This window comes from Catharus ustulatus, chromosome 26, assembly GCF_009819885.2.
Source record: "Catharus ustulatus isolate bCatUst1 chromosome 26, bCatUst1.pri.v2, whole genome shotgun sequence".
Lineage (NCBI taxonomy): Eukaryota > Metazoa > Chordata > Aves > Passeriformes > Turdidae > Catharus > Catharus ustulatus.
The window spans coordinates 7,161,370-7,174,098 of record NC_046246.1 but is presented as its reverse complement, the minus strand read 5'-3'; the positions used below and the strand labels follow the sequence as shown (position 1 = coordinate 7,174,098).

Sequence of the window (12,729 nt, the reverse complement as noted above, 5' to 3'; positions counted from 1 at the left end):
GCACAGGCCTCCCTTGGACAAGGTCTGTTCACAACTGGTAACTTCTTGGTTCCTGCAAGATTGTGAATGTACAACGATAAACCACACAGAGTTCAGCAGTCACTTTTTGTCCTTCAGAGTTTACCATTAAAAACAGTTATGAAAGTGGTGCCTGTCAATGGGATAACACGGCAAGTCGTCTTTCCCCAAACTCACTGTAAACGACAGTAACTTTGGTTAAAATAAAAAAAGTCTTCTATGTAGACAGAACTTTGTCTCCTTTAATAAGGGATTCAGGACAAATCTGAAGGGCAGGGGAGGGGGAGAGGGGCCGGGGACATCTTTCCCCAGGGGAGAAGCAGGACAGCGCAGGGCAGACAGTGGATTCTGAGGTGGTTTTGCATAAATAAAGGGCAACAGTCAGTTTCTAAGTTCTCCACTCACGCACACGCACACGGGGGCTCGGATCCCACAGCTGTCATGACTGGCCAATTAAAAACAGTACATCACAAATAACTTGTGAAACCAAAGAGTTCATCAAAGGCGACACGGAGATGTCCAAGAGCCGCGACTCGTACAAGGTGAACTCCGAGTGGTTCTCGTCCACCTTGGCCAGGGCCAGCAGCGCGCGGGCGGCGCGGCGCATCATGTCCACGCTGGTGGCCTCGAAGGGAGGGCTCTGCATGTGCATCAGCCCCGCCTGGCTCTGCTGGAACTGCGTGGCGGCCAGGCTGTCCTCCAGGAAGCCCAGCAGGTTGCCGATGCTGCCCTTCTGCACGGCAATGGCTCTGGCGGCCAGGCTGTCCCCCTGGGCCAGGTTGGCCAGCAGCACCACGGCCATCTCCCGGCACACCGGGTTCTTTCTGTCACTGAGGAACCGCACCATGGTGCTGTACAGCTTCTCCAAGCGGCTGAAGGGCGGCGTGGCCAGGATCAAATCCACGTTGTTGTCCTGGATGCTGAGTTTGCTGAGTGTTTCCAAAACCAGTCTCTGAGGGGAGAGGACAGCGTTGGGCCCCAGTGTCGGGAAGGGATCCTGGGCCTCTGCTGAGGGACACACTGCCCAGTGGAGGAGTCCATCCAGGATAGGCAAACAGATGCTTTCCGGGTAAGGGGAGAGGTCCAGCTGCCCAGAAATGTTGGCCAACGTGACCAGTGTGTTTTCACGCAGCATCTCCAAACAGTCCCACCACCACTCCACCTTGTTGCAGCTCACCCCTTGGTCCTGCTCCTCCTCTTTCTCGTAGGTCAGGGGGGCCTGTTTGCGTTCTGGATGCTTGTGGTGTAGGAGGATCAGTTTCCCTAGAATCAGCAGCAGCCCGGGGTGTTTGGACATTTCAAAGTCATTGCCTGGCACAAACGATAAACTCCTGATGATGTTGGAGACGCAGATGCAGCGCTTGGCCAGAGAGTCCTGCCAGTCCAGGAGGGTGCAGAGCGGCGTCTCGTCCTTACTGTGGGGTTCATCCTCCAGGATTTTTATATTTCTGTGGCTCTGAGCTGGGCTGATGACAAAGGGAAACTTGCTGCTCTCCTTGGCGGTTTCCGAAGCTTTGACCTCTTCCTCGTCGCCCGGCAGGGAGCCGGGGCGCGCCGAGAGCATGTCGTCCATGGTGGCCGTGATCCTCTTCTCCGCGGCGCCGTCGGGAGCGGGGGCCTCCCCTTCCCGGGGGCTCGGGGTGCTCTCGGCTGCTGAGCGTTTCCTCAAGGCAGAGGAGCAGGAAGCTCGTTTGTGAGGCAAGGGCAGCTCGGTCTTGCTCTCGAAGTGTGTCTGGATGTGCTCGGTGGTGTCCCCGCCGCCGATGCGCCAGTGCAGGAGCCCGCTGTCGAACTCCTGCACCCGCCCCAGCTTGTCCGAGTAATCCACCACGAAGGGGTCGTTCTTCTGCACCACCTTCACTGGAAGCTTGTCAAATTTACTCACTAGCTTCTCCTCGCTGCTCTCTAGAGGTACTTTGTCCTTGCTGGAAAACGCTGCCTCCTCCTCTTCCTCATCCTCCTCTTCCTCCTCACAGTTCAGGCTCCGTGGCTCGTCGTCCTCCTCCCCTTCTTCAGGGGAGGAAGCTGAGGATTTGCAGAACCTTTCTGGGTCTAATAGTGTTCTTTGCCCTGGGTCTCCTACCTCGTATTCCTTCAGGATTCCAAAGATCTCGATCAGGCAGCGCCGGAAATATTCCACCAAGAGTTCCAGCAAGCCTGGCAGCTGCAGGGGGAGAGAAAAACAGGAGGGGAGGAAGGAACAGCCATCAGAAAACAGCTCAGGCCAAAGCACACAGGGCAGAGAGTTTAAGCAGTGCTGGCAGGCAATAACTGGTGCAGAAGTGAGGTTTTTGTCCTCAGAGAAAAGGGACAAAAGCAGACACTGGCTGTCAGTGTCCAAACTGCCCCCCTGCCCACACCTGTGCTCTGGGCTGTGTCTCCCCCTGGTTAACCCCCAGGGAGGACCTGTGCACACCCACAGACCCCTCAGGCCAGGGAGTGACCACTCCCAGCTGCCCACACCCCTGCTGCAGGTACAGAGGCTGCAGGAGCTGCCAGAAACCCCTGCAGCACCAGCACTTCAAAGAGCTGCCCCGAGAGCATCTGCACCCACCTGGCTGAGGTTGAAGGTCATGATGCTGTTGTCATCATAGAGCAGGATGTTTATGGTATCTAAGGCCCACGTACTTTCAGCCAGCAGCCCCGACTTCAGAGACATCATCACTCTCCAGGCTTCAGGAGTTCCTGTAACATAAACACATGATACTTCCAGCTCCTGCAGTTTCAAAACAAAAAGGAGACACTTGATACTGCTTTTTGGAGCTGTGAAGAGCAGAGCCTGCTTAAGATGATGCACAGGCTGTGCCTACCACCAACCTGCCCGCAGGCAATGCCAGAGCGAGAGCTCACTACACAATTAACCTGCAAAAATTCCATTTTTTCTCAAAGCCAGCAGAGCCCCTCTGCTGGGCAGGATGGCACCAAAGGGCCAAGGCAGCAGCAATCCCCAGAAGGCTCCAGCAGCAGGGAGGAGTTTGCTCTCACCGATATCTTTTGCCGTCAGCCGCCTCCTCTGCTTCAGCACAGGTTGCGTGGCCTCCACGGAGCCGGGCGGGAAGGTGATGTCCCGGCGGATCATGGGGGGCTGCACGGCTGCTGGTGTGATGTGCGAGGCGGGCACGGGCGGCCCTGCCTTCTGCATCTTCATCCCCGAGTGCAGGAACGGGGATTTACTGGGAGAAGTGCGGTTCTCCAGAGGTCTGGGCAGAGGTGCTGGGCTGGATACCTGAGGAATGTGATTCTGCATGCTGGGGGGAGTCTGGTAGTTGGACTGGGGGGGCCTGGTCATGGGGGGCACGGGGGCGGAGGGGCCGTAGGGAGGTTGCCGGTTCCCGTGGGAAGGCCATGGTCCCTCGTGGTTGACCCTCTGGTCTGAATGCAGGATCTCATCTGTTCGAGTGACCCCGTGGTAGGCAGGGCCCTGGGGCGCCGCGCCCGAGCTCTGCCGGTTGGGGTAACTGCCGTAGCCCAGCTCGTTCCTGCCCTGCCACAGAGCCCCTTGCTGGGGGCCCTCGGGCGCGGGCTGCATGCCCCCCATCATCTGCGGGGGGAGGCTCTGCTGCTGCGCCGAGCCGGGCGCGCCCGACACGCGCTCCCGGCCGAACTGGAAGGGGAACTGGCTCTGGCCGGCGCGGCGCTCGGCGGGGTACGTGCTGCCGTACTGGTTGTACAGGTCCTGCTGCGGCGACGGCTGCGCCGGCGGCTGCTGGCTCGGCTGCTGCGGCTGCGCCGGGGGCAGCTGCTGCTGGGGCTGGCCCTGCCCCGAGCTGTAGGGAACGCTGTAGAGCTCGCCCTCGTGCCGCTTGGCCGGGAGCCCGTAGCTGCCGTCCATCGGCCGCTTGTAGTTCTGTGGGGAGAGAAGGGCACAGGGTGAGCGGAGTTTGGGATGGCTGCATGGGAAAAGTTGGGCACAGAGAGCTTTGTGAGCGGAGTTTGGGATGGCTGCATGGGAAGGGTTGGGCACAGAGAGCTCTGTGAGCGGAGTTTGGGATGGCTGCATGGGAAGGGTTGGGCACAGAGAGCTCTGTGAGCGGAGTTTGGGATGGCTGCATGGGAAGGGTTGGGCACAGAGAGCTTTGTGAGCGGAGTTTGGGATGGCTGCATGGGAAGGGTTGGGCACAGAGAGCTCTGTGAGCGGAGTTTGGGATGGCTGCATGGGAAGGGTTGGGAAGGGAGAGCTTTGTGAGCGGAGTTTGGGATGGCTGCATGGGAAGGGTTGGGTACAGAGAGCTCTGTGAGCGGAGTTTGGGATGGCTGCATGGGAAGGGTTGGGCACAGAGAGCTTTGTGAGCGGAGTTTGGGATGGCTGCATGGGAAGGGTTGGGTACAGAGAGCTCTGTGAGCGGAGTTTGGGATGGCTGCATGGGAAAAGTTGGGCACAGAGAGCTTTGTGAGTGGAGTTTGGGATGGCTGCATGGGAAGGGAGCTGTGGAAGCGCTGGAATCGCTGTCCCCTGGAGCTGTCAGGGGTTTGCTTTGCTCTGCTTGGGATCCGTCACACGTTGGACTCATTGATCCCAGAGCTCTTTCCCAGCCTCAGGGATTCCGTGAGAGAAGCAAACCAAAGCTCCAGGCAGTGCCCAGAGGATGTGCCCCACGGCACGGCCTGGCACAGGCTGTGTCTCCGCGCTGGCCGTACCCCATGTGAAAGCTGGATCAGTTGTTCCATTTCACAAGCCAAGGCCAATTCCTTGTGGCTGCCTGGGGAGTTTCCCTGTGGATTCCACAAGGATGCCTCGGGGGCAGGAGTCTGCCCACAGAAAGGACTTTCCTGCAGAAAAGGCTCAGCTCTACTCTGCATTCACCACAAACCAGACCAGACCCTGGCACTTGCTTCCTTCCACATCCAGGAATTTTATCAGACCCTACTTCTCACACTTCCCAGGTTTCTGCTGAAGTATCAGACAAAACACATTAAAAACTGTTGTACTTCCTGCTTCTTCCTCTCCTGTTGATTTCCAAACACGTTGCTGAAAGGAGCAAGGAGGCTTCTCACCCCTTTTGAGTGCAGAGAAAACAGCCAATTGCTGACACCAAACTGAAATCCAGGATCTCTCCTGCCTCCAGGGTCTGAGCTGTAGCTGCTGTGGAGGCTGTTCAGACACTCCACGGTCATAACTGGCTTCAGATGGAGCTCCAGGGCTTCAAAGATGACAAGTTCCAGAGTAACTCGAACTCTTGGCTCCCAGCCCCGTGGCTCTGGTTGCAGAGCCAAACTGCAGAGCAGTTGGAATTATTCTTAGCACAGCTCAGTGAGTGCCCTCTCTATACTCTCCTAAACCATAGGACTTAAAATTATCAGGAAAACATTATGGGTCCTGGCATGGGTACAAAGAGCAAGTCCTGTGTGAGGATTAGGGAAAGGGATACAAGTTCATTCAGACTGCCCTGGAACAAACCTGGTGGGTTTGGGAGCAGCAAGGAGGAGGGGGCAGCAGGGCAATGGGGGCTGAAGCCTCTGGCTGCAGGATGAGAAAAACCAAAAAAATTCCCCTGGTTTGTGCAGAACAATCTACCTGAACTTACTCCAGAGAAACTCATCACCTGGACCAAAGCATTACAGAAACAGGATGGGATTCAGAGAGTTCCAGAGGGGCAGAGAAGCCCAATAAAGCTTCCTGATCTTCTGCTGCCTGACCAGAGCGTGCAAACCACACAACCTCCATTCTCAGAACACTGTTTTGTTAACACTGGGAACATAAATTAAAACTTTAAAAATTGTTTTCAAATGGGAAGAAGGCCTCCTGTATAAAATGAGGTTGGACAGGGCTTGGAGCACCCTGGGAAGGTGTCCCTGCCATGGCAGGGGATGGGTGGCACTGGCTGGGCTTTAAGGTCCCTCCACCCAAGCCATTGTGTGATTCTGTGATGAGGTGCCCAATTCTCCACAATCATAAAGGAAATGCACAACCCAGAGAGTTTTCATCTTCCCCTCAGCACAGGTAACTCTCAGTGTGTCTGGTGTCACCCACCTGCTGCTGCTGCTGATACATGGTGGTTTGCTGGCTGGGGAAGGGGCTGCCCGAGGTTGTGCCTTGAGTGGAGAATTGATTGCCATAGGAATCATGTCTGGAGAAGAGAGAGAGGTGTGTGAGTGTCACCGTGGCAGGCCGGGAGCCCTGCTGGGGACAGCAGCCCCTGGCACTGACCTCTGCTGCTGCTGCTGCTGCTGGGGGTAGCGGCTGGGCGAGTACATGCCCGAGTCGGGCGTGGAGGGCAGGATGCTGGGCTGGGGGGTCCCGCTGCCCAGGCTGCCCTCGGCCCCCAGCCCGGGCTCCGTCCTGCTGGGAACACACAACACACCAGGTCCGTGGGGATCCCTCGGGGCAGGGGGGGCTCAGCACGGCCCTGCTGTGCCCCAGGGCGGCTCCCAGGGCAGCACCCACCTGACTCTGTCGTAGGGGGCTCCGTAGGGGTAGTGCTGCCGCTGCCCCATGGCCATGTTGCCCATGCCCGGGCCGGCGGCGCGGTTGTAAGGGTCACCCATGCCACTGTTGGGGCCCTGCCCTGAGGACATGAAGGGATCGCTTCCAGGAGCTGCAGGAGAGAAGGAAGCGCTGAGCACAGCCAGCTGTGCCCTGGGCAAACAGGGCTGAGCTCGGGGTGTCCCCAGCCCAGAGCCAGGCAAGGCAGCAGGGCTGAGCACAGGAGCAGCCTCACCTTTCCTCATGCTGCTGTAAGGATCTTTATTTGGCTCGTACGACATGCGACCCATCATGTCAGAGGTATTCATGCTGGGCTGGTACCCTGGGTTTGGAGTCATGGAGTTCCGCTTCTGGAACGCGGGGTCACTGCCGTCTGCAAAGGCGTCCTGCAGCCCCACCGAGTTACTCCTGCTCCAAAAAACCACCAGCACCACATTACACAGCTCCACAGGGCTCCCTCTCAGGTGTGCCATCCCCTCCAAGGCCCACAGACCCAAGGGGAGCTGCCCCTCCACACCTGCCCTCAGATCCAACCCAAAATTAAAAACATTCACACACAGTGCTGCTGCCAGCCACGAAGGAAGGAGCAAAGCAATGGAGTCCCACCTAAAGAGGCACCCAAGGGCCCAACGTGTGCAGCAGTGACCCAGAGGGACCCCAGCCCCAGCAGGTTCCATACCTGATGCCTGGCAAAGGGGGCATCTGACTGTGTGGCGTTGATGCTGGAGTCGGTGGCTTCAAGTCTCCTCCTTCTGCCATGGAGCTGCTGGTGGACTGAGGTGTCTGGGGGCCCTGCATGGAGCCTGAACCCGCTGCAGGAGGAGGAAACATGGGGTCAGGCAACCCTGAACCTCCCAGAACATCAGCCTCAAGAACAGAGAGCACTCTGAGAAAGGGACAGGTGAAATATGGCCAAAAAAGCACAAGGAGCTCAACAGTTCAAGGCCAGGCTCCCCAGAAGAACCTGAAGCTGAGAAGTTGTGTCTCTGCTCATGTTGACCCCGTTCCCTTTCCCACACCCTGGCCCTGTGTGGTGCTTCCCACGTTATCCATCAAGCTCTGGAGATACTCTGGAGTGTGCCACGTGTCAGGAACGTGGGGCTTGGTGCCAAGGGACAATCACTGCTGTGCCTGTCACCTCCACATCCCCCAGCCAAGGGGGCCTGAGCCCTCTCCTGGGAGTCTCAGGATCTCCCCAGCGATGGAAACCTCAGCTGAAGGCACCAAGGAGCTCTGGATGAGGCCCCTCTGCCCTTGCAGAGCAGTGAATTCCCCAGTGCAGACCCCTCCCAAGGATTCCTGGGGCAGGGAATGCAGGAGACGCCGGATCTTTCACTGGAGCACAAAACCCGTCCAGCAGGTTCCCAGAGTCCCAGCCCCTGAGCTTTCTGCTCCAGTGAGCTCTGAGCAAAGCCTTGTGTGCAATCCAGCTGTGCTGCAGCTCCAGCAGCTCTCCCCTGGCCCGGCATCGCTGTGGCAGCACCAGCTCAGGTTCAGCCGCTCCCTGCAGCTGGCAGGAGCTGAACTCTTAATTAATGTTTCCATTAGTTCCGTCCCCAGCACCCGATATCCCTCAGCTCCAGCCCTGCTGGCTGATGAGTCATTTCAGCTATTCATTAAAATCCTCCGAGGTCACGTCCAGGGCATGTTTGTTTACACCCCACCTTCCTGGCACCCTGAGCTCTGCTCTGTGACTCCCTCCAGCCCAGGGAGGCCTGGCAGGAGCAGGGGCAGCCGGAGATCCTGGGCAGTTCCATTCACAGCCGCTCCCGCAGCCCAGCCCCGCTGCTCCCCCCAGGAATTGGCCGTGGCAGGGCAGGAATTGGCCCCAGACATTCCCCCAGACATTCCCTGTGTCGCTGCCATTTGGTGTCTGTCCCCAGCTCCCGCCCTCCCTCCCACTCACAAACCCACACGGAGCTGGAGCGGGGCCAGCTCCAGCTCTGGCAATTCAAACCCAAGGAGCCTCCCCGGGGACTCTGCCAGAGGGAACCTGCAGAGCTTCCAGGAAACTCCCAGTGCCCACGAGGGAATTCCCAGTTCCCTCTGGAACACTCCTGGGTGTTGAGGGGGGATGGACACTGCACTGGAGAGCGCTGGTTCCACCTTTGCAGCCCCAGAAAGGGTTAATGGAGAATGGCACAGTGCCACCCTCACCACTCCCCAAGTTCTGCAGGAGTTACTTTGGCTGGAATGAGGAGCAAGCCAAAGCCAACAGGTCCTGAGGTCTGTGGGACAGCACAGACTTCAAACGATGAAATGGCTTCAAAGTGTCCCCTGCTGTCCCCAGGTTTGCCAGCAGGGATTTGTTCTGATCCAGGGATTCCCTGGGTCAGGAGAGTGGGGCTGCAGCGTGCCCAGGGCTCCCAGCCTGGAGCTGGGCTGGCACAGCCCTGCGAGCTGCCCCCAGCCCGAGAGGAGAAAAGGAAAGTGAAAGAGGAGAGGGACAGGCTGGGTGATTCAGCAGAAAGGAGCAGAGCCACCAGCCAGGCTGCAGCGCTGCCTCTGCACATTCCCAGCTGGGGGAGGCTGGGGCAGGGCTGGAGCTGGAGCTGGAAATGCAGCAGAGCCTGGGGTAGGAGCCCTGCAAATCCCTTCGAGCAGCAGCTCAGCCCAGAGGCAGAGCCCTTCACAAACAGCACAAAACAAAAACTGATCAGCACCTAATCCACCCTGACACACACCTACAGCCACAGCAAGCCTGAAGGGGCTTCCTCAGAGTCTCAGCTCTCTCCAAATAAACTCCAAACGCTCTCAACATCTTTGCTCCACTGCCTCAGGGGGCAAGAAGGAGGTTTTGGAAAGAAAGTGGGGTTGGATTTGTGGTCTAGTTTGAGCAGATCTCAGACACCACTTTGGACAGAGGTTTCTCTAGTGGCACAAAAGTGATTTTATCTTGCAGAACACACCGAGGCTGAAGCCCCACTGGGGCAGGTTTCCTGACCAGTGACAAGGCATGGTTAATTCTCTATAAAATCCCCCCTGCAGCTGAAAGGAGAGAGAAATGTGGTGCCCAGCAGAGCCCTGGGACAAGCCCACTGCCACTGAAGGGTTCAGCAGGGCTGGGACACAACTGCACTGCACTCAAAGAGCTTCATTATTCCACTCCTCAGGAGCCAGACAAAGATGGTGCCAGGTTTCACAACCAAAAAAGCATATTTTCTTTGCAAACACTATAGGAACTTCAAAGCAGACCAAGTTTTTATTTCACCTACATGAGCAGGCTCCTGACCAGAAAAAGCATCTGAAGTTTTTTAGTTATAAGACAAACTGAAAAACTCAAGCTTAAAGAGTTGGCAAATTCAGCAGCAATTCAAGCAATGAACTCAATGCAAATGAGACAGAAGGGATCAGACTTTCCAAAGAGTACAACATGCATGGCTGGCCTGGATGTCTTTTCTTTTTTTTGTTTAACAAATCTGAATTGAGCATTATGCTTAAATATTCAGAAACAGGAGCACCCCATCAAATCTGGAACAGCAGCAAAGGTTCATTTGAAAGGGCTTGGTTCCCAAAGCACCCAGCTGGTCACAGACCTCCAGTGCTCAGAGCAGAACTCTGAGGAAGGTGAGTGCACAGCCACAGGCAGCCTTTGCTCCCAGCAGGTATCACAGGGTCCCAACCAGCACAGCCTCTGCAGGGGGATCCCAAAAGGAGCAGGAACAAGGGAATCTCCCTGCAGGGAAACTCCACAGCTCTCTCTCCAGCAAGCAGAGAGGTGTGTGTGTGTATTTTTAGGTTTTCCTTTTTCTCAAGCTTAGCCCAGAGCCTGGACACACAAATCTGAACTATCCCAAGAGGTCCAACAGTGCCAGTGTCAGTCCCACACTCCCACAGCATTTCTGTCCTACACCAGAGAACAGCTGGGCCTTTTGTGGCAGTTTGGAGCAGCCACAGTGCCAGAGGACCTGCTCACACACGCTCTGCACACTCATCCAGGCTCTGGCCTCACCTGGAGACGGAGGCTGGATCTTGGTCTGGGATTTCTTGGAGTCAGCAGCAGCGAAGATGTCAGGCGGGGGGTCCTCGCCGCGCTCGATCTTGCACTCGAAGGCGTACAGGCACTGGATGTACTGCTTCTTCAGGGAGCTGGCTGCACTGCTCGACGTGCCCACGTTCAGGTTGGTGGCCAGCTCACGCCACTTCTTGTTTTTGTTGACCTGCACAACCCAACAGGAGGCTCTGAACTCCAAATCCCAGGAGGGGGCACCGACCCTTCCAGCTCACACAAGGGATGCAGTGAGGGCTGAGCAACCCCAAAACTGCTGAACTCCCTTTTCACCTACAGAAAACTTTTCAGATTTACAAGGACAGATTGCAAATCAAATCAGTCACGAGGTCAGCTGACAGCCAGATGCAAAAACAAAGCCAGTGTCACCAATATGTGCACTAAAGCAGGGCCAAAGGGCTTGAACTGGATCTGGCCAAGGACTGCTCTCACCAGACAAAGGCAGAGCAGGCATCTGGTCACTGAAAGGGTGCTGGGCTTTACTTACAGAGATAAAATGTGGCTAAATGGGAAGCCATGGCTCAGATGTGGCCACAGAGGTGATTTCTGTGGCAGCTCTGTGCCCAAGCTCACTGACCTGAGTCAATCCCCCGATCTCCTTGACGGAGATGTAGAGCCTGTACAGGTCCAGGGGCTTCCTGCCCACGGCTGGCAGGTTGGTCATGCCCATGGCCTTCTCCTCGGTGAAGGCCAGGTACCGATCCACCCACAGCTTCCTCTCGGGCTCCCCGCCCAGCTCGTACAGCTTGGTGATCTTCTCGTTGGTGGTTGTAGAGGAACTGGACTTCTAGGAGAAGGAAAGACAGATCAGGACTGAGCAGCACAACTGCAGCTCCTGCAGGTCCAGCTGGTCCAAACCCTTCCTTGGAGATGAGCTCCTGAACCAGAGGTGCTCCTCAAAGCTGCTGATGTTCTGGTGAACCCCAGACCCAAAAGTGAGTGTGTTCATGGCACATGAGATGATCCTTCCACAGCAAACACCAGCATTCATTTGTGCCAAGAGCATTCAGGTTCTCTTCTGCCATAAATAAGAGGCAGATGCCAGAACACAGAGCAGCAGTGAGAGAACTCCTGGATCTCCCTGGTGCTGGCACAGGGATCAAACTGCTGAGTGTTTGTTTTCCTCCAGGTAGCAAAGGAGGAGACCAGGGGCTCAGAAACTCTTTTCTGGTGGTTCTTTTGAAAGTGGTAGCAGCAATGCAAAGAAAAACACTCCCTGAAGAACTTGTTTGCCTCCCTCTTCTGGCTTTAACACAGGATTAGTAAGAGTTTTGTTTGTGAAACAACTGCAACACTTTGGTTACCACGTCCCAGCTGAGAGCTGCTCGCTCCAGGCCCACTCCACCAACAAACTCAGGTTTGTTTACGCTGCTTTTGGCAGTTTCACTGGGGCAGGCAGTAACTCCTAACACCCAGTTTGTTTTCCAAGTGAAATCCATGACTCCCCTAGGACTGGGAAATGCTCCCCTCCATCTCTCACACTGCTCAATCCAAGAGAACATGCAACACATGGCTTTTATTCCCCTGGATGCTGAAGAGGATGGGAGTCAGTAACAACAAAGCCCAGAACATTTTACCTTTGACTTGGATTCTGCTTTGGGCGTCCCATCTGCCTTGTTGTTCATTTTAGTTGCAGGTGTTAATTTGACATCCCCCAGTCCCATCATCTCAGGGCTTGCTGCCATCCCTGGGAAGTTAAAAGGAATCTTTAGCACGGATTCTCCTTCCAGTGCAACGCAGCAGTGAAACCCTGGAGCTCTGGCTTACCTGCAGAGTTGTTGGCCATGTTGCCCCCCATGGGGTAGGGGGGGCCCTGGGGGTTTATCATGCCAGCCATGCTGTTGATTCCCTGCCCATAGGGAGGCCCAGTGCCCATCATCCCCCCCTGGTTCATGTTGGGGTAACCAGGAGGCCTGAGGAGGCAAGAACAGACAGACATTTACTCCACACATCCAGCACCAGGGTACTGCCTTCTGAGGAAGCAGCTTTGCTAAAGGAAACCCAAAAAGGACCTGGAGAAATGACCTGCCCCAAACCATTTTCCAAGAGAAGAACAAAGATCAGGTGCTCTTGTAAAGTAAAGCTCAGCAGAGCTCAAGTCACATCAAGAGAAAAGGGAATGCAAACCCTTTGGAAAGGGGGACTTGAGCTCTGAACATTACACCCTTCATCTCTGTTCTACACCCACAAACTGAGCCTCATTTCAGTTGTTAAAACACCTTTAACCTGCAGACTCTGCAGCCCTGGGCAGTGAACTGAGTACAGGATTTAGAACTGT

The 12,729-nt window shown here is 56.1% G+C and overlaps 1 protein-coding gene across 2 annotated transcripts in view; it reads right to left on the bottom strand.

The window, feature by feature from the left end:
* ARID1A (AT-rich interaction domain 1A) overlaps positions 1 to 12,729 on the bottom strand; it is a 52,785-nt gene that overhangs the window by 781 nt on the left and 39,275 nt on the right. The window contains exons 9-20 of one of the 2 annotated variants that reach the window (XM_033080857.2): positions 12,219 to 12,364; positions 12,029 to 12,138; positions 11,029 to 11,238; positions 10,395 to 10,602; positions 7,122 to 7,254; positions 6,678 to 6,850; positions 6,404 to 6,554; positions 6,167 to 6,301; positions 5,990 to 6,086; positions 3,004 to 3,865; positions 2,573 to 2,703; positions 1 to 2,182 (exon numbers count right to left, since the gene is read on the bottom strand). The exon at positions 1 to 2,182 is cut by the window's left edge and continues 781 nt beyond it. In XM_033080857.2, coding sequence (XP_032936748.1) covers positions 458 to 2,182; positions 2,573 to 2,703; positions 3,004 to 3,865; positions 5,990 to 6,086; positions 6,167 to 6,301; positions 6,404 to 6,554; positions 6,678 to 6,850; positions 7,122 to 7,254; positions 10,395 to 10,602; positions 11,029 to 11,238; positions 12,029 to 12,138; positions 12,219 to 12,364 — 4,081 coding nt within the window. In that variant the 3' untranslated portion in view covers positions 1 to 457. The remainder of the gene's footprint in view (positions 2,183 to 2,572; positions 2,704 to 3,003; positions 3,866 to 5,989; positions 6,087 to 6,166; positions 6,302 to 6,403; positions 6,555 to 6,677; positions 6,851 to 7,121; positions 7,255 to 10,394; positions 10,603 to 11,028; positions 11,239 to 12,028; positions 12,139 to 12,218; positions 12,365 to 12,729) is intronic. The other variant, XM_033080858.2, reaches the window with a different exon arrangement.